The sequence below is a fragment of the Blennius ocellaris genome, assembly GCF_963422515.1.
Source record: "Blennius ocellaris genome assembly, chromosome: 23".
NCBI classification, from domain to species: domain Eukaryota; kingdom Metazoa; phylum Chordata; class Actinopteri; order Blenniiformes; family Blenniidae; genus Blennius; species Blennius ocellaris.
The window spans coordinates 3,453,584-3,476,335 of NC_137672.1; the positions used below are offsets into that span (position 1 = coordinate 3,453,584).

At 50.6% G+C, this 22,752-nt stretch overlaps 1 protein-coding gene across 1 annotated transcript in view; it reads right to left on the bottom strand.

Moving 5' to 3' along the window:
* The window catches only part of focad (focadhesin), a 59,150-nt gene that overhangs the window by 17,674 nt on the left and 18,724 nt on the right, over nucleotides 1–22,752 (bottom strand). The window contains exons 17-30 of the mRNA XM_080519343.1: nucleotides 21,896–22,023; nucleotides 20,335–20,461; nucleotides 19,725–19,859; nucleotides 19,144–19,194; nucleotides 18,988–19,071; nucleotides 17,992–18,103; nucleotides 15,845–16,033; nucleotides 15,266–15,387; nucleotides 14,998–15,090; nucleotides 12,918–13,003; nucleotides 12,804–12,845; nucleotides 10,989–11,097; nucleotides 10,781–10,897; nucleotides 1,197–1,432 (exon numbers count right to left, since the gene is read on the bottom strand). Coding sequence (XP_080375469.1) covers nucleotides 1,197–1,432; nucleotides 10,781–10,897; nucleotides 10,989–11,097; nucleotides 12,804–12,845; nucleotides 12,918–13,003; nucleotides 14,998–15,090; nucleotides 15,266–15,387; nucleotides 15,845–16,033; nucleotides 17,992–18,103; nucleotides 18,988–19,071; nucleotides 19,144–19,194; nucleotides 19,725–19,859; nucleotides 20,335–20,461; nucleotides 21,896–22,023 — 1,631 coding nt within the window. The remainder of the gene's footprint in view (nucleotides 1–1,196; nucleotides 1,433–10,780; nucleotides 10,898–10,988; nucleotides 11,098–12,803; nucleotides 12,846–12,917; nucleotides 13,004–14,997; nucleotides 15,091–15,265; nucleotides 15,388–15,844; nucleotides 16,034–17,991; nucleotides 18,104–18,987; nucleotides 19,072–19,143; nucleotides 19,195–19,724; nucleotides 19,860–20,334; nucleotides 20,462–21,895; nucleotides 22,024–22,752) is intronic.

Here is a 22,752-nt window from a genome sequence, read left to right on the forward strand (position 1 = left end):
AGAGGAAGTGATGGACATACAGAGAGAGTGAAGGACAGACAGAGAGAGTGAAGGACAGACAGTTCAGTGAAGGACAGACAGAGAGAGTGAAGGACAGACAGAGAGAGTGAAGGACAGACAGAGAGTGAAGGACAGACAGAGGGAAGTGAAGGACAGACAAGAGAGAGTGAAGGACAGACAGTTCAGTGAAGGACAGACAGAGAGAGTGAAGGACAGACAGAGAGAAGGAGATGGACAGACAGAGGAAGTGAAGGACAGACAGAGAGAGTGAAGGACAGACAGAGAGAGTGAAGGACAGACAGAGGGAAGTGAAGGACAGACAAGAGAGAGTGAAGGACAGACAGAGGAAGTGAAGGACAGACAGAGAGAGTGAAGGACAGACAGAGGGAAGTGAAGGACAGACAGAGGAAGTGATGGACAGACAGAGAGAGTGAAGGACAGACAGAGAGAGTGAAGGACAGACAGAGGGAAGTGAAGGACAGACAAGAGAGAGTGAAGGACAGACAGAGGAAGTGAAGGACAGACAGAGAGAGTGAAGGACAGACAGAGGGAAGTGAAGGACAGACAGAGGAAGTGATGGACATACAGAGAGAGTGAAGGACAGACAGTTCAGTGAAGGACAGACAGAGAGAGTGAAGGACAGACAGAGAGAGTGAAGGACAGACAGTTCAGTGAAGGACAGACAGAGAGAGTGAAGGACAGACAGTTCAGTGAAGGACAGACAGTTCAGTGAAGGACAGACAGAGGGAAGTGAAGGACAGACAGAGGGAAGTGAAGGACAGACAGAGGGAAGTGAAGGACAGACAGAGGAAGTGAAGGACAGACAGAGGAAGTGAAGGACAGACAGAGGAAGTGAAGGACAGACAGAGGAAGTGAAGGACAGACAGAGGAAGTGAAGGACAGACAGTTCAGTGAAGGACAGACAGAGAGAGTGAAGGACAGACAGAGGAAGTGAAGGACAGACAGTTCAGTGAAGGACAGACAGAGAGAGTGAAGGACAGACAGAGGAAGTGAAGGACAGACAGTTCAGTGAAGGACAGACAGAGAGAGTGAAGGACAGACAGAGGAAGTGAAGGACAGACAGAGGAAGTGAAGGACAGACAGAGAGAGTGAAGGACAGACAGAGGAAGTGAAGGACAGACAGAGGAAGTGAAGGACAGACAGAGCTCCTGCAGTGGTTCTGACCCGGTCCATACCTGCGGTTCTGGACCAGGCTGCAGAGCACCAGGCCCAGAGCCAGGCCACAGTGGAACTGCACATTGTGGGACTCGTCTGCAGTGGGACAGTCTGGGAGGCCGGACCTCAGGGCCTCCAGCACCGGGACCACACTGTCCTGCTGGGACAGCACCAGGGACGGGACCAGCAGGGACAGGCCCAGGCTGGCACAGGACCGCGCTATGGCACTGGACGTGTTCTCACCAGAGTAGGAGCGCTGAGGAGGAGGAGGGGGAGGAGAGGGGGGAGGAGGAGGAGAGGGGGGAGGGGGGAGGAGGGTGAAGAGGGGGAGGAGGAGGAGGAGGAGAGGGGGGAGGAGGAAGAGGGAGGAGGAGGAGGAGGAGAGGGGGGAGGAGGAAGAGGAGGGTGGAGGAGGAGGAGAGGGGGGAGGAGGAGGAGGGGGAGCAGGAGTAGGAGGAGGAGAGGGGGAGGAGGAGGGTGGAGGAAGAGAGGGGGGAGGAGGGTGGAGGAGGAGGATAGGGGGGAGGAGGAGGAGGGGGAGCAGGAGTAGGAGGAGGAGAGGGGGAGGAGGGTGGAGGAGGAGGAGAGGGGGAGGAGGAGGGGGAGCAGGAGGAGGAGGAGGAGAGGGGGAGGAGGAGGGTGAAGGAGGAGAGGGGGGAGGAGGGTGGAGGAGGAGGAGAGGGGGAGGAGGAGGAGGGGGAGCGGGAGGAGGAGAGGGTGGAGGAGAGGGGAAGGAGGAGGAGGGGGAGCGGGAGGAGGAGGAGGAGAGGGTGGAGGAGAGGGGGAGGAGGAGGAGGGGAGGAGGAGAATCAGAATCAGAAGCTTTATCATCATTGTACAGGAACAACGAAATTGCATAGAAAGTTTTGGGGAAAGAAGGAGAACATGAAAAAGTCTGATTAAAGACTGTCCTCGAAGGAGACAGTTCATCCTCTAAGGAGACAGTCTGTCCTCTAAGGAGACGGTCCGTCCTCTAAGGAGCCAGTCCGTCCTCTAAGGAGACGGTCTGTAATTGGGAAGAAACCCACCTCAGGCACATTGAGCACCACCAGACAGGTCACACCATATTTCTCCAGACAGCACTTGGGACATGTGAAGGCTAGTTTAGCAGCCGCCGCTAGGAGGAGGGGTTTCAGGGGGGTTGGCGGGGCAGAGCCTTCATTCCACACTCACATCCAGGAGAGTTGAAGACTGGGTGTCTGGGAATCCGAATTGTAGATCAGGTTTGTTTTCGTTCAGGCGCTTCAGCTTTATCTGTCCATCTTGAGTGTCTCTGGTCTTCATGCTGCTCCAATTGTGGCAAGACTTTAGTTTCCCAACCGAGTTCTAATATCCTCCAAGATCCACCCAATTCAGCGTAAACATCCAAGAGTCGTACTCTTGAGTTGGTTTAGTGACGATAGGCAGCCTTCCCAATGCAGCTGCTAGCGTCTTCTACACTTTGATAGATCAGAAAGCCTCCAGCTCCAATCAGCAGCATTCCTGCTATCATGAATCCCAACATGTAGAGGTCCTCCACATCCTCCATGGAAAGAATGGCCAAACACAGGGACCTCCAGGAATCCCCAGGAACCCCCAGGAACCTCCAGGAACCTCCAGGACCCTCCAGGACCCTCCAGGAACCTCCAGGGACCTCCAGGAACCTCCAGGAACCCCAGGAATCCAGCATGTATCCGGCTGCAGACGTCCCATCAGGACATGCAGACTCTCCTTTGCCTGATCGTCATGTCGTAAACATTTGGTCGATCACATTGAGACCAGCTGATCAATTCCATGGTTCTGGTTAAATTCTGATGTGGTGTGAAGAGAAGCTCTTGTTAGATCTGACATGAGACGGTACAGGACGGGAGCAGCAAGCAGGGAAGACGAGGGGGAGGAGAGGAGAGGAGAGGAGAGGGGGAAAGGAGAGAAGAGGGAAGACGAGGGGGAGGAGAGGAGAGGGGAGGAGAGGGGAGGAGAGGGTAGGATAGAAGAGGGAAGACGAGGGGGAGGAGAGAAGAGGGGAGAGGGAAGGAGAGGGGGAAAGGAGAGAAGAAGGAAGCGTCCGCCTTCGCTGAGAGCCGGAAGAAGGAGGAGGAAGAGTAGGAGGAGGAGGAGGAAGAAGAAGAGGAGGAGGAGGAAGAGGAGGAGCAGCAGCAGGAGGAGGAAGGAGTCTCATTACTTTCACTAGACTGAGTCGTGTTGAAGCAGAAATATTTAAAAGATGAAGTGTGAAACGGAAAACAACCTGTGAGGAAGTCGGTTAGTAACTGGAGAGAAGCTGAACCAGAACCTTCCTCTAACCTAGTAATTATGGTATCTAGTCCTCCAGGTTAGTAACTGGAGAGAAGCTAAACCAGAACCTTCCTCTAACCTAGTAATTATGGTATCTAGTCCTCCAGGTTAGTTAGTGGAGAGAAGCTGAACCAGAACCTTCCTCTAACCTAGTAATTATGGTATCTAGTCCTCCAGGTTAGTTAGTGGAGAGAAGCTGAACCAGAACCTTCCTCTAACCTAGTAATTACGGTATCTAGTCCTCCAGGTTAGTTAGTGGAGAGAAGCTGAACCAGAACCTTCCTCTAACCTAGTAATTACGGTATCTAGTCCTCCAGGTTAGTTAGTGGAGAGAAGCTGAACCAGAACCTTCCTCTAACCTAGTAATTATGATATCTAGTCCTCCAGGTTAGTTAGTGGAGAGAAGCTGAACCAGAACCTTCCTCTAACCTAGTAATTATGATATCTAGTCCTCCAGGTTAGTTAGTGGAGAGAAGCTGAACCAGAACCTTCCTCTAACCTAGTAATTATGGCATCTAGTCCTCCAGGTTAGTTAGTGGAGAGAAGCTGAACCAGAACCATCCTCTAACCTAGTAATTATGATATCTAGTCCTCCAGGTTAGTTAGTGGAGAGAAGCTGAACCAGAACCTTCCTCTGACCTAGTAATTATGGTATCTAGTCCTCCAGGTTAGTTAGTGGAGAGAAGCTGAACCAGAACCTTCCTCTAACCTAGTAATTATGGTATCTAGTCCTCCAGGTTAGTTAGTGGAGAGAAGCTGAACCAGAACCTTCCTCTAACCTAGTAATTATGGTATCTAGTCCTCCAGGTTAGTTAGTGGAGAGAAGCTGAACCAGAACCTTCCTCTAACCTAGTAATTATGGTATCTAGTCCTCCAGGTTAGTTAGTGGAGACAAGCTGAACCAGAACCTTCCTCTAACCTAGTAATTATGGTATCTAGTCCTCCAGGTTAGTTAGTGGAGACAAGCTGAACCAGAACCTTCCTCTAACCTAGTAATTATGGTATCTAGTCCTCCAGGTTAGTTAGTGGAGACAAGCTGAACCAGAACCTTCCTCTAACCTAGTAATTATGGTATCTAGTCCTCCAGGTTAGTTAGTGGAGAGAAGCTGAACCAGAACCTTCCTCTAACCTAGTAATTATGGTATCTAGTCCTCCAGGTTAGTTAGTGGAGAGAAGCTGAACCAGAACCTTCCTCTGACCTAGTAATTATGGTATCTAGTCCTCCAGGTTAGTTAGTGGAGAGAAGCTGAACCAGAACCTTCCTCTGACCTAGTAATTATGGTATCTAGTCCTCCAGGTTAGTTAGTGGAGAGAAGCTGAACCAGAACCTTCCTCTGACCTAGTAATTATGGTATCTAGTCCTCCAGGTTAGTTAGTGGAGAGAAGCTGAACCAGAACCTTCCTCTGACCTAGTAATTATGGTATCTAGTCCTCCAGGTTAGTTAGTGGAGAGAAGCTGAACCAGAACCTTCCTCTAACCTAGTAATTATGGTATCTAGTCCTCCAGGTTAGTTAGTGGAGAGAAGCTGAACCAGAACCTTCCTCTGACCTAGTAATTATGGTATCTAGTCCTCCAGGTTAGTTAGTGGAGAGAAGCTGAACCAGAACCTTCCTCTAACCTAGTAATTACGGTATCTAGTCCTCCAGGTTAGTTAGTGGAGAGAAGCTGAACCAGAACCTTCCTCTAACCTAGTAATTATGGTATCTAGTCCTCCAGGTTAGTTAGTGGAGAGAAGCTGAACCAGAACCTTCCTCTAACCTAGTAATTATGGTATCTAGTCCTCCAGGTTAGTTAGTGGAGAGAAGCTGAACCAGAACCTTCCTCTAACCTAGTAATTATGGTATCTAGTCCTCCAGGTTAGTTAGTGGAGAGAAGCTGAACCAGAACCTTCCTCTAACCTAGTAATTATGGTATCTAGTCCTCCAGGTTAGTTAGTGGAGAGAAGCTGAACCAGAACCTTCCTCTGACCTAGTAATTACGGTATCTAGTCCTCCAGGTTAGTTAGTGGAGAGAAGCTGAACCAGAACCTTCCTCTAACCTAGTAATTACGGTATCTAGTCCTCCAGGTTAGTTAGTGGAGAGAAGCTGAACCAGAACCTTCCTCTAACCTAGTAATTATGGTATCTAGTCCTCCAGGTTAGTTAGTGGAGAGAAGCTGAACCAGAACCTTCCTCTAACCTAGTAATTATGGTATCTAGTCCTCCAGGTTAGTTAGTGGAGAGAAGCTGAACCAGAACCTTCCTCTAACCTAGTAATTATGGTATCTAGTCCTCCAGGTTAGTTAGTGGAGAGAAGCTGAACCAGAACCTTCCTCTAACCTAGTAATTATGGTATCTAGTCCTCCAGGTTAGTTAGTGGAGAGAAGCTGAACCAGAACCTTCCTCTAACCTAGTAATTACGGTATCTAGTCCTCCAAGTTAGTTAGTGGAGAGAAGCTGAACCAGAACCTTCCTCTAACCTAGTAATTACGGTATCTAGTCCTCCAGGTTAGTTAGTGGAGAGAAGCTGAACCAGAACCTTCCTCTAACCTAGTAATTATGGTATCTAGTCCTCCAGGTTAGTTAGTGGAGAGAAGCTGAACCAGAACCTTCCTCTAACCTAGTAATTACGGTATCTAGTCCTCCAGGTTAGTTAGTGGAGAGAAGCTGAACCAGAACCTTCCTCTGACCTAGTTATTATGGTATCTAGTCCTCCAGGTTAGTTAGTGGAGAGAAGCTGAACCAGAACCTTCCTCTGACCTAGTAATTATGGTATCTAGTCCTCCAGGTTAGTTAGTGGAGAGAAGCTGAACCAGAACCTTCCTCTAACCTAGTAATTATGGTATCTAGTCCTCCAGGTTAGTTAGTGGAGAGAAGCTGAACCAGAACCTTCCTCTAACCTAGTAATTATGGTATCTAGTCCTCCAGGTTAGTTAGTGGAGAGAAGCTGAACCAGAACCTTCCTCTAACCTAGTAATTATGGTATCTAGTCCTCCAGGTTAGTTAGTGGAGAGAAGCTGAACCAGAACCTTCCTCTAACCTAGTAATTATGGTATCTAGTCCTCCAGGTTAGTTAGTGGAGAGAAGCTGAACCAGAACCTTCCTCTGACCTAGTAATTACGGTATCTAGTCCTCCAGGTTAGTTAGTGGAGAGAAGCTGAACCAGAACCTTCCTCTAACCTAGTAATTACGGTATCTAGTCCTCCAGGTTAGTTAGTGGAGAGAAGCTGAACCAGAACCTTCCTCTAACCTAGTAATTATGGTATCTAGTCCTCCAGGTTAGTTAGTGGAGAGAAGCTGAACCAGAACCTTCCTCTAACCTAGTAATTATGGTATCTAGTCCTCCAGGTTAGTTAGTGGAGAGAAGCTGAACCAGAACCTTCCTCTAACCTAGTAATTATGGTATCTAGTCCTCCAGGTTAGTTAGTGGAGAGAAGCTGAACCAGAACCTTCCTCTAACCTAGTAATTATGGTATCTAGTCCTCCAGGTTAGTTAGTGGAGAGAAGCTGAACCAGAACCTTCCTCTAACCTAGTAATTACGGTATCTAGTCCTCCAAGTTAGTTAGTGGAGAGAAGCTGAACCAGAACCTTCCTCTAACCTAGTAATTACGGTATCTAGTCCTCCAGGTTAGTTAGTGGAGAGAAGCTGAACCAGAACCTTCCTCTAACCTAGTAATTACGGTATCTAGTCCTCCAGGTTAGTTAGTGGAGAGAAGCTGAACCAGAACCTTCCTCTGACCTAGTTATTATGGTATCTAGTCCTCCAGGTTAGTTAGTGGAGAGAAGCTGAACCAGAACCTTTCTCTAACCTAGTAATTATGGTATCTAGTCCTCCAGGTTAGTTAGTGGAGAGAAGCTGAACCAGAACCTTCCTCTAACCTAGTAATTATGGTATCTAGTCCTCCAGGTTAGTTAGTGGAGAGAAGCTGAACCAGAACCTTCCTCTAACCTAGTAATTATGGTATCTAGTCCTCCAGGTTAGTTAGTGGAGAGAAGCTGAACCAGAACCTTCCTCTAACCTAGTAATTATGATATCTAGTCCTCCAGGTTAGTTAGTGGAGAGAAGCTGAACCAGAACCTTCCTCTAACCTAGTAATTATGGTATCTAGTCCTCCAGGTTAGTTAGTGGAGAGAAGCTGAACCAGAACCTTCCTCTAACCTAGTAATTATGGTATCTAGTCCTCCAGGTTAGTTAGTGGAGAGAAGCTGAACCAGAACCTTCCTCTAACCTAGTAATTATGGTATCTAGTCCTCCAGGTTAGTTAGTGGAGAGAAGCTGAACCAGAACCTTCCTCTAACCTAGTAATTATGGTATCTAGTCCTCCAGGTTAGTTAGTGGAGAGAAGCTGAACCAGAACCTTCCTCTAACCTAGTAATTATGGTATCTAGTCCTCCAGGTTAGTTAGTGGAGAGAAGCTGAACCAGAACCTTCCTCTAACCTAGTAATTACGGTATCTAGTCCTCCAGGTTAGTTAGTGGAGAGAAGCTGAACCAGAACCTTCCTCTGACCTAGTTATTATGGTATCTAGTCCTCCAGGTTAGTTAGTGGAGAGAAGCTGAACCAGAACCTTCCTCTAACCTAGTAATTATGATATCTAGTCCTCCAGGTTAGTTAGTGGAGAGAAGCTGAACCAGAACCTTCCTCTAACCTAGTAATTATGATATCTAGTCCTCCAGGTTAGTTAGTGGAGAGAAGCTGAACCAGAACCTTCCTCTAACCTAGTAATTATGGCATCTAGTCCTCCAGGTTAGTTAGTGGAGAGAAGCTGAACCAGAACCATCCTCTAACCTAGTAATTATGATATCTAGTCCTCCAGGTTAGTTAGTGGAGAGAAGCTGAACCAGAACCTTCCTCTGACCTAGTAATTATGGTATCTAGTCCTCCAGGTTAGTTAGTGGAGAGAAGCTGAACCAGAACCTTCCTCTAACCTAGTAATTATGGTATCTAGTCCTCCAGGTTAGTTAGTGGAGAGAAGCTGAACCAGAACCTTCCTCTAACCTAGTAATTATGGTATCTAGTCCTCCAGGTTAGTTAGTGGAGAGAAGCTGAACCAGAACCTTCCTCTAACCTAGTAATTATGGTATCTAGTCCTCCAGGTTAGTTAGTGGAGACAAGCTGAACCAGAACCTTCCTCTAACCTAGTAATTATGGTATCTAGTCCTCCAGGTTAGTTAGTGGAGACAAGCTGAACCAGAACCTTCCTCTAACCTAGTAATTATGGTATCTAGTCCTCCAGGTTAGTTAGTGGAGACAAGCTGAACCAGAACCTTCCTCTAACCTAGTAATTATGGTATCTAGTCCTCCAGGTTAGTTAGTGGAGAGAAGCTGAACCAGAACCTTCCTCTAACCTAGTAATTATGGTATCTAGTCCTCCAGGTTAGTTAGTGGAGAGAAGCTGAACCAGAACCTTCCTCTGACCTAGTAATTATGGTATCTAGTCCTCCAGGTTAGTTAGTGGAGAGAAGCTGAACCAGAACCTTCCTCTGACCTAGTAATTATGGTATCTAGTCCTCCAGGTTAGTTAGTGGAGAGAAGCTGAACCAGAACCTTCCTCTGACCTAGTAATTATGGTATCTAGTCCTCCAGGTTAGTTAGTGGAGAGAAGCTGAACCAGAACCTTCCTCTGACCTAGTAATTATGGTATCTAGTCCTCCAGGTTAGTTAGTGGAGAGAAGCTGAACCAGAACCTTCCTCTAACCTAGTAATTATGGTATCTAGTCCTCCAGGTTAGTTAGTGGAGAGAAGCTGAACCAGAACCTTCCTCTGACCTAGTAATTATGGTATCTAGTCCTCCAGGTTAGTTAGTGGAGAGAAGCTGAACCAGAACCTTCCTCTAACCTAGTAATTACGGTATCTAGTCCTCCAGGTTAGTTAGTGGAGAGAAGCTGAACCAGAACCTTCCTCTAACCTAGTAATTATGGTATCTAGTCCTCCAGGTTAGTTAGTGGAGAGAAGCTGAACCAGAACCTTCCTCTAACCTAGTAATTATGGTATCTAGTCCTCCAGGTTAGTTAGTGGAGAGAAGCTGAACCAGAACCTTCCTCTAACCTAGTAATTATGGTATCTAGTCCTCCAGGTTAGTTAGTGGAGAGAAGCTGAACCAGAACCTTCCTCTAACCTAGTAATTATGGTATCTAGTCCTCCAGGTTAGTTAGTGGAGAGAAGCTGAACCAGAACCTTCCTCTGACCTAGTAATTACGGTATCTAGTCCTCCAGGTTAGTTAGTGGAGAGAAGCTGAACCAGAACCTTCCTCTAACCTAGTAATTACGGTATCTAGTCCTCCAGGTTAGTTAGTGGAGAGAAGCTGAACCAGAACCTTCCTCTAACCTAGTAATTATGGTATCTAGTCCTCCAGGTTAGTTAGTGGAGAGAAGCTGAACCAGAACCTTCCTCTAACCTAGTAATTATGGTATCTAGTCCTCCAGGTTAGTTAGTGGAGAGAAGCTGAACCAGAACCTTCCTCTAACCTAGTAATTATGGTATCTAGTCCTCCAGGTTAGTTAGTGGAGAGAAGCTGAACCAGAACCTTCCTCTAACCTAGTAATTATGGTATCTAGTCCTCCAGGTTAGTTAGTGGAGAGAAGCTGAACCAGAACCTTCCTCTAACCTAGTAATTACGGTATCTAGTCCTCCAAGTTAGTTAGTGGAGAGAAGCTGAACCAGAACCTTCCTCTAACCTAGTAATTACGGTATCTAGTCCTCCAGGTTAGTTAGTGGAGAGAAGCTGAACCAGAACCTTCCTCTAACCTAGTAATTACGGTATCTAGTCCTCCAGGTTAGTTAGTGGAGAGAAGCTGAACCAGAACCTTCCTCTGACCTAGTTATTATGGTATCTAGTCCTCCAGGTTAGTTAGTGGAGAGAAGCTGAACCAGAACCTTCCTCTGACCTAGTAATTATGGTATCTAGTCCTCCAGGTTAGTTAGTGGAGAGAAGCTGAACCAGAACCTTCCTCTAACCTAGTAATTATGGTATCTAGTCCTCCAGGTTAGTAAAGAAAAGTCAACTGATGTTACAAACCAAACCAGAGTTTGTCCTCAGAGAAACAACTTTGTTTTACATGATGTGTTATGAGGATTCTTAAACTTGTTTGATTTTCAGAATGGTCCAGCGTGGGGGGGGGGGGGGGGGGGGGGGGGGGTCATATCGGTTAAATGGTAAATATTTGTTGTTATAGTGGTACATTGTGTGTGTGTGTGTGTGTGTGGGGGTGGTCATCTTGGCTGAATGGTATTATTTACAAGAGAACTTTTAAGAACCAGTGACGACTACGACGATGAGGATGAGGATGAAGATGAGGCAGGGGGAGGGTCTGTGCCCCCCCCCCCCCCCCCCACAGAGGACACTCACATGCAGGATCCAGGGCAGGACTTGTCCTCTGGCCTGGAAGCTGCTGCTGATGATGCTGAGCAGAGTGTTGAGGACCAGGGACAGCCAGCTGGAGGTGGGGACAAACTCCGGCCCCGGCTGCAGACACAGGGCAGGTAACAGGGTGAACCCAGAGACAGAACCCGGCCGGACGGGGGACGGGGGGATGGGGGGACATTTGGACTCTCACCTGCTGGCTGCCTTCGCCGTCTGCAGGCCGGCTGCTCTCGTACTTCACTACGGCTGCAGCCAGACCACTCAGAGCCAGGACGGTGTTTCCCTGGACCACAGGACTGTCCCTGAGGACCACACAACCAGGGGACATGAAGACACAGGGCTGTCTCTGAGGACCACACAACCAGGGGACATGAAGACACAGGGCTGTCTCTGAGGACCACACAACCAGGGGACATGAAGACACAGGGCTGTCTCTGAGGACCACACAGCCAGGGGACATGAAGACACAGGACTGTCCCTGAGGACCACACAGCCAGGGGACATGAAGACACAGGGCTGTCTCTGAGGACCACACAGCCAGGGGACATGAAGACACAGGACTGTCCCTGAGGACCACACAACCAGGGGACATGAAGACACAGGGCTGTCCCTGCAGACCACACAAGCACCAGGAGACATGAAGACACAGGACTGTCCCTGCAGACCACAGAAGCACCAGGAGACATGAAGACACAGGACTGTCCCTGCAGACCACACAACCAGGGGGCATGAAGACACAGGACTGTCCCTGCAGACCACACAACCAGGGGGCATGAAGACACAGGACTGTCCCTAAGGACCACACAACCAGGGGACATGAAGACACAGGACTGTCCCTGAGGACCACACAACCAGGGGACATGAAGACACAGGGCTGTCCCTGCAGACCACACAAGCACCAGGAGACATGAAGACACAGGACTGTCCCTGAGGACCACACAACCAGGGGACATGAAGACACAGGACTGTCCCCGAGGGTGTAGTAAACTGACCAATCAGCAGACGGCTCCTCAAACTCAGACCTGTTCCATGGTCCTGGTACCCCGATGGGGGGGGGGGGGGGAGACCGCCTTTGAAGAGGTTGTTTCCAGAAAATCCCAAACTCTTGCGATGGACAGGCGAACCATTACGGACTAGAGCGGTCTGTCCCTGCACTGTTTGTGGTGGACACGGGACTTTTGACCCTAAGAGTGGAATCCAGGAAAGTCCCTCTTCACTTGGTGGGTCCCTGAGAGACTGACAAGGTCATGACCCCAGTGCAGGACGTGTAACACTTCCTTCATCCATCCTACCTTCCATGCCTGTCCGTCCTGCGCCACCCCTGGTGGACACTGTACGTCAGTTGGTGGATGTCTGGTGGACATGGCCTCCACTACCTGGTGGACTGGGAGGGTTCTGGACCAGAGGAGTGTTGCTGGGTACCACAGAGTTGGATCGAGGACTTGAATCTCATTGGTGAGTTCCATTGTCTGAATCCAGACCCGCTCTGTGTTTCCCAACACGCCCACCGGCATCCTCTTCACGGACCCCCTGACCCGGCCCTGCACCGTTCAGCTCCCCCCGTCCCCCGGTCCTCCCGACCTGGCTCAGATCAGCAGGTCTCTGAGTGTCACAGCCTCCTGCACAATACAGCTGGAGAGAAAACCTGGAGGACGGAATCCAGCTCCGGTTTTGTTTTTGTTTTAAAACTAAGCTGGTTAATTGACCTTTATCTACGTTTCCTGGCCTGTTGCCACACCTGAGCCTCAGACCCGACCCGGACCAGGAGTGGACACAGGGAAAGAACCGCTGGTCAGGAGTCTGTCAGTCCAGACAGGGGAAGTGGACCAGAGAAAGAACCGCTGGTCAGGAGTCTGTCAGTCCAGACAGGGGAAGTGGACCAGAGAAAGAACCGCTGGTCAGGAGTCTGTCAGTCCAGACAGGGGAAGTGGACCAGAGAAAGAACCGCTGGTCAGGAGTCTGTCAGTCCAGACAGGGGAAGTGGACCAGGCTGTAGGAGGAGACTCACCTAGTAGCAGCTTTGAGGACGTCCGTCAGCTGGTCTCTGACCCTGAAACACACGAAGAAGTTGAGAACCCGTCTTCAGTGGGTCAGTCGGTCAGTCGGTCAGTCTCTGTCTCACCACATCCAGGCACAGAGCTGCTGGTACTGCAGCTCCTCCTGGTCCGGCTTGTCTTTGCGCTGCAGGTGGAGTTCGGCCCGTCGAGCCTGCAGACACATCAGGTCTCAGAGTCAGCAGGAGATCAAACATCCGGCTCTCACTCCAGATCCACTGCCAGGAAACTTCAGTTCAAAACAGCAAAGGAACAAGACGGAAAGTCTTGTGTGAACCAGGATTCTGTATTCTGGTTCATCAGTTCACTGCGGGTGACGCTGGTCCAGAATAATACTCTTCATGTTCAATTCTGTTGCATTGCCCCTCGTCTCCTGGACCCGGGGTCCTGCCCCCCTGCCCCCCCACAAGAGGCAGGGCCTGAGGGTTCTGAGGGGTCCTGGACCAGTTCCCTGGTGGACTCGGTGAACCTTAAGTACAGGACCTTGGGTCTTGGACTTGTGGTACTGGGCCTCTGGTACCAGACCTCAGTAAGAGGACCTCGGGAACTAGACGTTGGGTACCAGAACTCAGTAAGAGGACCTCGGGAACTAGACTTCGGGAACCAGACCTCAGTAAGAGGACCTTGGGAACTAGACCTTGGGTACCAGACCTCAGTAAGAGGACCTTGGGAACTAGACGTTGGGTACCAGACCTCAGTAAGAGGACCTTGGGAACTAGACGTTCGGTACCAGACCTCAGTAAGAGGACCTTGGGAACTAGACGTTGGGTACCAGACCTCAGTAAGAGGACCTCGGGAACTAGACCTCGGGAACCAGACCTCAGTAAGAGGACCTCGGGAACTAGACGTTGGGTACCAGACCTCAGTAAGAGGACCTTGGGAACTAGACGTTGGGTACCAGACCTCAGTAAGAGGACCTTGGGAACTAGACGTTGGGTACCAGACCTCAGTAAGAGGACCTTGGGAACTAGACGTTGGGTACCAGACCTCAGTAAGAGGACCTCGGGAACTAGACGTTGGGTACCAGAACTGAGTAAGAGGACCTCGGGAACTAGACCTCGGGAACCATACCTCAGTAAGAGGACCTTGGGAACTAGACCTCGGGAACCAGACCTCAGTAAGAGGACCTTGGGAACTAGATGTTGGGTACCAGACCTCAGTAAGAGGACCTTGGGAACTAGACCTCGGGAACCAGACCTCAGTAAGAGGACCTTGGGTACCAGACCTCAGTAAGAGGACCTCGGGAACTAGACGTTGGGTACCAGACCTCAGTAAGAGGACCTTGGGAACTAGACGTTGGGTACCAGACCTCAGTAAGAGGACCTCGGGAACTAGACGTTGGGTACCAGACCTCAGTAAGAGGACCTCGGGAACTAGACGTTGGGTACCAGACCTCAGTAAGAGGACCTTGGGAACTAGACGTTGGGTACCAGACCTCAGTAAGAGGACCTCGGGAACTAGACGTTGGGTACCAGACCTCAGTAAGAGGACCTCGGGAACTAGACGTTGGGTACCAGACCTCAGTAAGAGGACCTCGGGAACTAGACCTTGGGTACCAGACCTCAGTAAAAGGACATTGGGAACTAGACCTCGGGAACCAGACCTCAGTAAGAGGACCTTGGGAACTAGACCTCGGGAACCAGACCTCAGTAAGAGGACCTTGGGAACTAGATGTTGGGTACCAGACCTCAGTAAGAGGACCTTGGGAACTAGACCTCGGGAACCAGACCTCAGTAAGAGGACCTCGGGAACTAGACGTTGGGTACCAGACCTCAGTAAGAGGACCTTGGGAACTAGACGTTGGGTACCAGACCTCAGTAAGAGGACCTCGGGAACTAGACGTTGGGTACCAGACCTCAGTAAGAGGACCTTGGGAACTAGACGTTGGGTACCAGACCTCAGTAAGAGGACCTTGGGAACTAGACGTTGGGTACCAGACCTCAGTAAGAGGACCTCGGGAACTAGACGTTGGGTACCAGACCTCAGTAAGAGGACCTTGGGAACTAGACGTTGGGTACCAGACCTCAGTAAGAGGACCTTGGGAACTAGATGTTGGGTACCAGACCTCAGTAAAAGGACCTTGGGAACTAGACCTCGGGAACCAGACCTCATTAAAGCCTCATTTCCAGCACAGAAAGAGTGACTGACCTGCAGCAGGGCGTGGAAGGCTCGGCTCATGAAGCTCCTCCAGGCCTGAGGCAGCAGAAGAGCTCGGTGCCACTCCGAGGGCTGGATGTTCACCTGCAACAGGAAGTGCTTCAGCTGGGGGACGGCATGGGATGAACGACTCTCCTCGTGAAGGAGAACGAGTCTCACCTCGTGAAGGAAAACGAGTCTCACCTCGTGAAGGAGGAAAACGAGTCTCACCTCGTGAAGGAGGAGAACGACTCACCTCATGAAGGAAAACGAGTCTCACCTCATGAAGAAGAGCCGTTAAGATCTGCTGGAAGCTCCGGCTGCGACTGAGTTGCAGACGAAGCAGCGAGCGGCCGTCTCTGTCTGTCTGCACTGGAACGTCAAAACATAGCAGCAGACCAGCTGCAGGAGAGAGAGCGGGTGAGTCACGACAACCAGGATTTACAGACGGTGGTGAGTCACGACAACCAGGATGTACAGACGGTGGTGAGTCACGACAACCAGGATGTACAGACGGTGGTGAGTCACCACAACCAGGATGTACAGACGGTGGTGAGTCATGACAACCAGGATGTACAGACGGTGGTGAGTCACCACAACCAGGATGTACAGACGGTGGTGAGTCACCACAACCAGGATGTACAGACGGTGGTGAGTCACGACAACCAGGATGTACAAACGGTGGTGGGTCACGACAACCAGGATGTACAGACGGTGGTGAGTCACGACAACCAGGATGTACAGACGGTGGTGAGTCACGACAACCAGGATGTACAGACGGTGGTGGGTCACGACAACCAGGATGTACAGACGGTGGTGACTCACCACAACCAGGATGTACAGACGGTGGTAAACTGACCGGCCAGTCCCGGCTTGAGTCCCGGCTGCTGGTTCTTCTCGTAGGTCTTCAGCATGAAGGCTGGGATCCCTGCCAGCGCCTTGCCCTGGTCAGAACGCAGGCCGGCCCCCCGCAGGGCGGAGAAGTAAACACCACGGGGCATCTGGCTCATCTCCTGCCTCACCAGAGAGGCCAGGAAGACCTCCAGGGCTGAAGGGAAGACCACATGAGACCACCATCACATCCTCCACCAGGCTGGAGGCTCACTGTTGTGACGACTTGTGACTCCACTGGAAGTTTCACACTCAGGACTTGAGTGTTGCTGATTATTGCGTCTTCAGTTTTCACGTAAAGATAAAAATATCACATTTTACAGACATGAGCGCAGGCTGAAACCAGCAGTCATGATTGGATCAATAGCCTGTCAGTCACACCCTCTGCATGCTACAGCCAATCACAGGGGGGGGTTTGTCCCAGAGCCAAGCTTTGTGTCGGAGTTCATTTATTAATGGGGTTAAAAACACAACCTACATTAAAGATTACTCCACCTGCTTTAATGAGGCATTCAGGACTCTGCCCCTCTCTGATTGGACAATCCTTCACACACCTGCAGCAGGACACTATGGACGAACTCATATCTTTGTCTGGACTGGACCTTCAACTAACTAAGTTCGTTTGTCCAGGAGGATCTGCAGATGAACCTCAGTTACAACGAAGGGAAGCGTCTGCATTCAGTCCTGCAGTCTGTCCAGTGTCCGTCTGCATTCAGTCCTGCAGTCTGTCCAGTGTCCGTCTGCATTCAGTCCTGCAGTCTGTCCAGTGTCCGTCTGCATTCAGTCCTGCAGTCTGTCCAGTGTCCGTCTGCATTCAGTCCTGCAGTCTGTCCAGTGTCCGTCTGCATTCAGTCCTGCAGTCTGTCCAGTGTCCGTCTGCATTCAGTCCTGCAGTCTGTCCAGTGTCCGTCTACATTCAGTCCTGCAGTCTGTCCAGTGTCCGTCTGCATTCAGTCCTGCAGTCTGTCCAGTGTCCGTCTACATTCAGTCCTGCAGTCTGTCCAGTGTCCGTCTGCATTCAGTCCTGCAGTCTGTCCAGTGTCCGTCTACATTCAGTCCTGCAGTCTGTCCAGTGTCCGTCTGCATTCAGTCCTGCAGTCTGTCCAGTGTCCGTCTACATTCAGTCCTGCAGTCTGTCCAGTGTCCGTCTACATTCAGTCCTGCAGTCTGTCCAGTGTCCGTCTGCATTCAGTCCTGCAGTCTGTCCAGTGTCCGTCTACATTCAGTCCTGCAGTCTGTCCAGTGTCCGTCTGCATTCAGTCCTGCAGTCTGTCCAGTGTCCGTCTACATTCAGTCCTGCAGTCTGTCCAGTGTCCGTCTGCATTCAGTCCTGCAGTCTGTCCAGTGTCCGTCTACATTCAGTCCTGCAGTCTGTCCAGTGTCCGTCTACATTCAGTCCTGCAGTCTGTCCAGTGTCCGTCTGCATTCAGTCCTGCAGTCTGTCCAGTGTCCGTCTACATTCAGTCCTGCAGTCTGTCCAGTGTCCGTCTGCATTCAGTCCTGCAGTCTGTCCAGTGTCCGTCTGCATTCAGTCCTGCAGTCTGTCCAGTGTCCGTCAGACTGTCCAGACGGTCTGTCCAGACTGGACAGACTGTCCAGTCTGTCCAATGTCCATCTGCATTCAGTCCTGCAGTCTGTCCAGTGTCCGTCTGCATTCAGTCCTGCAGTCTGTCCAGTGTTCGTCTACATTCAGTCCTGCAGTCTGTCCAGTGTCCGTCTGCATTCAGTCCTGCAGTCTGTCCAGTGTCCGTCTGCATTCAGTCCTGCAGTCTGTCCAGTGTCCGTCTACATTCAGTCCTGCAGTCTGTCCAGTGTCCGTCAGACTGTCCAGACGGTCTGTCCAGACTGGACAGACTGTCCAGTCTGTCCAGACTGGACAGACTGTCCAGTCTGTCCAGTGTCCGTCTGCATTCAGTCCTGCAGTCTGTCCAGTGTCTGTCTGCTCCAGACACCAAGAAGAGGGCCTTAGAGAAGTCACACTGAAAACGAGGATCAGAAGACACCTTGGTTTGTTTCCAGATGAAGAAGCAGAGCAGAAGGTCAACTAGCACACAATGATGCTCTTCCCTCCTTAAACATGGTGTGAACAGGTGTTGCCAGGGTGACGGGGTTTACCTGGTAGGACAGGTGAGGAGGTGAGGGCCATCAGCTTCAGGTAGGAGGAGCCCGGAACACTCAGGTCCTGCTCGTCCTCCTCTTGCTCACCAGGGACCCCTGGTGGTCGCACCTCACAGCACACAGCAGAGACAGTCAGCCAGCATCCTTCACTTCCTGGTGTCACTGCTTTATTACTCTGGAGGCGATGTACTGACGAGGGAAGACGGGACTTTAAGAGGCACCGGCCGAATTCCCTCGGTGTACTACCGAGTACCATTTCAATCAAACCGTGCCATGTTTCAGTCCTCAATGTGTTCTGCTGACAATGAGGGAGAGCTGGACGTCAACACAACACTGCAGCAGCCAAGGCTGTTCAGAACGCCATGCAGACTACGCTGGCTGCAGTATTGTGACGTGACGTACGAGGAACAGGAGCTGCTTTTAGTCTGAGCATCATGAAGAAAACAACACTGGCTGGAGTTCAGGGTTTTCACATCGAAACAACTGTGACGTTATTATACAAACATGTTATTTTGATATATTTGTTCACATTTCAATGTTGAGAAATAAACGTTAAATTGAAAAATGTTCAGATGATGTTGTTAAAAACCACAAAAGTAGCACAAATTGGTAGCGTGGAGTACCGGTATGGATTCCCAGGTACCGGGTCTCTGCACCGTATCAGTTCTAGTGTGAAAAGTTCCATCTCTACTCCTCACTATACTCTTTCCCTCCTCCACTTTCTTCAGTCTGACATGTTCACTAATGAAAAACAAACGGCAGCTCATGCTCAGAAGACGTCACCAGCAGGTATTGGTGAATTCCAGCTCCAGACACTGTAGCAGGCTTCTTCGTTTTTAAACCCGCAGCATGAATCCCCCACTAAACCAATGAGAACAACACAAGCTAAACCTGAAGAGTTGGCCAGGAGCTTGAAACAGAAGGTTCCTGGATGTGGTGTGAGGAGAGTTCAGCAGCATGGCAGAGGACTTCTGAGTCAACTGGTTCTCTTACTGTCTCCGGGAGCAGAGTCACAGTGTGGACGTCGTCAGGAAACTCTGCCAGAGCCTTGTAGCCACAGTGAGACACCTGGAGGTCCTGGAAGGGCGAAACAGGCATTTCATCTCCACTGACCAGGACAGACCTGGAACGTCAGGTCCACTCACTGACCTTACTGAGAGCGTAACTCCACAGGAGGCCCACCACCTCTTCTCTCACTGCCTGAAAGACAAGAGAAGCTTCATGAAGGGTCACATTAGCTCTCTCTCTCTCTCTCTCTCTCTCTCTCTCTCTCTCTCTCTCTCTCTCTCTCAAAGTGTGTTGCTCCAACCAGCCAATCAGAATCAAACCCTATATAGTGTCATCAGGGGTTTAGCCAATCACAGTCAAGGTAGCCTCCTCCCCTTTGACCCCGCCCCCTTTGACTCCTCCCACAATCAGCCAGCTCTGCTCTGGCACATGGCACCACCAGAGGAAGTACTTCCTCCTCTTCCCAAGATGGGCGTGTTTGGGGGCGGAGCCAGTCCAGCTCACACAGACACAGCAGATTGTGAATGTAGCTCCTAGGATCAATATTCTAATGGAGGAGAATCAAGGAGGAGCTGGAAACCTTGAATACAAGGAGGGTTCTGGACCGAGCAGACCAGGAGGAGGAGGTGTGACTCCATTAAAATAAGATGTAGTTTCACTAACCCTTCCTCAGTGATCCAACCAAACAGTAACCAGCCCCCAGCGGTGACAGAAGGACTCACCTGGTACTGGTCGGACTGGACGGCCAGCTGAGGAAGCAGAGCCACAAGCTGCGCTGTCGCTTTAACCACGGCGGGACGAGAGTCAGAGCTGAGCTCCGGACCCAGACATCTCCATGTGGACAGGAAATCCACCACCTGGGAGCAAGAACACAGGTGGACAGGTGGACATGTGAGGAGGTGGACAGGTGTACAGGTGGACATGTGGACAGGTGAGGAGGTGGACAGGTGTACAGGTGGACATGTGAGGAGGTGGACATGTGAGGAGGTGGACATGTGAGGAGGTGGACAGGTGGACAGCTGGACAGGTGTACATGTGGACAGGTGAGGAGGTGGACAGGTGGACAGGTGAGGAGGTGGACAGGTGGACAGGTGAGGAGGTGGACAGGTGAGGAGGTGGACAGGTGGACAGCTGGACAGGTGTACAGGTGGACAGGTGTACAGGTGAGGAGGTGGACAGGTGAGGAGGTGGACAGGTGTACAGGTGGACATGTGAGGAGGTGGACAGGTGGACAGGTGGACAGGTGAGGAGGTGGACAGGTGGACAGGTGAGGAGGTGGACAGGTGAGGAGGTGGACAGGTGGACAGGTGGACATGTGGACAGGTGCAGTACCTCTGCTCGGCACAGCTCCTGCAGGCCCTGCAGAGCCAGAGCAGCAGGAGTTTCCAGGTCTGCTCTGGTACACTGCTGTAGAGTGAGAGTGACGGCTGCTAGCAGGTCTCCTCCGTGCTGGTAGGGCCTGGAAGACACTACACGTCTGTCCCAGAGAAACGTCTCCATGGAAGACACCACACGTCTGTCCCAGAGAAATGTCTCCATGGAAGACACCACACGTCTGTCACGTAGAAACGTCTCCATGGAAGACACCACACGTCTGTCATGTAGAAATGTCTCTCTAAAAGACACCACACGTCTGTCACGTAGAAACGTCTCCATGGAAGACACCACACGTCTGTCCCGTAGAAACGTCTCCATGGAAGACACCACACGTCTGTCCCGTAGAAACGTCTCCATGGAAGACACCACAGGTCTGTCACGTAGAAACGTCTCCATGGAAGACACCACACGTCTGTCATGTAGAAATGTCTCTCTAAAAGACACCACACGTCTGTCCCGTAGAAACGTCTCCATGGAAGACATCACACGTCTGTCACGTAGAAACGTCTCCATGGAAGACACCACACGTCTGTCACGTAGAAACGTCTCCATGGAAGACACCACACGTCTGTCCCGTAGAAACGTCTCCATTGAAGACACCACACGTCTGTCCCGTAGAAACGTCTCCATGGAAGACCCCACACGTCTGTCACGTAGAAATGTCTCTCTAAAAGACACCACACGTCTGTCCCGTAGAAATGTCTCCATGGAAGACACCACACGTCTGTCCCGTAGAAACGTCTCCATGGAAGACACCACACGTCTGTCACGTAGAAACGTCTCCATGGAAGACACCACACGTCTGTCACGTAGAAACGTCTCCATGGAAGACACCACACGTCTGTCCCGTAGAAACGTCTCCATTGAAGACACCACACGTCTGTCCCGTAGAAACGTCTCCATGGAAGACCCCACACGTCTGTCACGTAGAAATGTCTCTCTAAAAGACACCACACGTCTGTCCCGTAGAAACGTCTCTATGGAAGACACCACACGTCTGTCACGTAGAAACGTCTCCATGGAAGACCCCACACGTCTGTCACGTAGAAATGTCTCTCTAAAAGACACCACACGTCTGTCCCGTAGAAACGTCTCCATGGAAGACACCACACGTCTGTCACGTAGAAACGTCTCCATGGAAGACACCACACGTCTGTCACGTAGAAACGTCTCCATGGAAGACACCACACGTCTGTCCCGTAGAAACGTCTCCATTGAAGACACCACACGTCTGTCACGTAGAAACGTCTCCATGGAAGACACCACGCGTCTGTCACGTAGAAATGTCTCTCTAAAAGACACCAGCAGTCGTCTCACACCTCAGAACGTCTCATCACTTCACTCAACAAGCCTCCAAAGCTCTCAAACAAACACGTCTTGACAAATGTTCAAGCTTTCACTGCTTTGTGTCTCTTTCTTTTGAAGACTAAGAAACGAACTAAGTTCGGTGAAGGATTCAAACAAGGGTTGGGGTTAGACTGTGATAGACTGCATGGTGTGTGTGTGTGTGTCTTGCCTCTCTCTGCAGACGTCCCTCAGGCAGGTGGCCCTGGACAGGACAAGCTCCCATTGGGCGTCCCTCCCAGCCCCCACCTGGCTGTCCTGCTGACTCAGCAGACGCTGCAGCTCCGGGAACACTCGGTCCTTCAACCAAGCAGCAGAGGAAACATTGACACATGTAGGACCATGTGAGTTTGACCTTTGACCTCCAGGACAACTGGGAGAAACCTGGGAGTGACGAGGACTGGAAGTTTTCAACTGATGGAAAACACTGCAGCGAGAGTCCTGACAGGAAGTCTTGACAGGAAGTCCTGACGTCTAACCTAACCCTCTAACCCTGACCCTCTAACAATAACCCTCTAACTCTAACCCTCTAACCCTGACCCTCTAACCCTGACCCTCTAACTCTAACCCGCTAACCCTGACCCTCTAACCCTGACCCTCTAACCCTGACCCTCTAACCCTAACCCTCTAACTCTAACCCTAACCCTCTAACTCTGACCCTCTAACCCTGACCCTCTAACCCTGACCCTCTAACCCTAACCCTCTAACTCTAACCCTAACCCTCTAACCCTAACCCTCTAACCCTGACCCTCTAACCCTGACCCTCTAACTCTAACCGGCTAACCCTGACCCTCTAACTCTAACCCTAACCCTCTAACCCTCACCCTCTAACCCTGACCCTCTAACCCTGACCCTCTAACTCTGACCCTCTAACCCTGACCATCTAACCCTGACCCTCTAACCCTGACCCTCTAACCCTGACCCTCTAACCCTGACCCTCTAACAATAACCCTCTAACCCTGACCATCTAACCCTGACCCTCTAACAATAACCCTCTAACCCTGACCCTCCAACCCTAACCCTCTAACT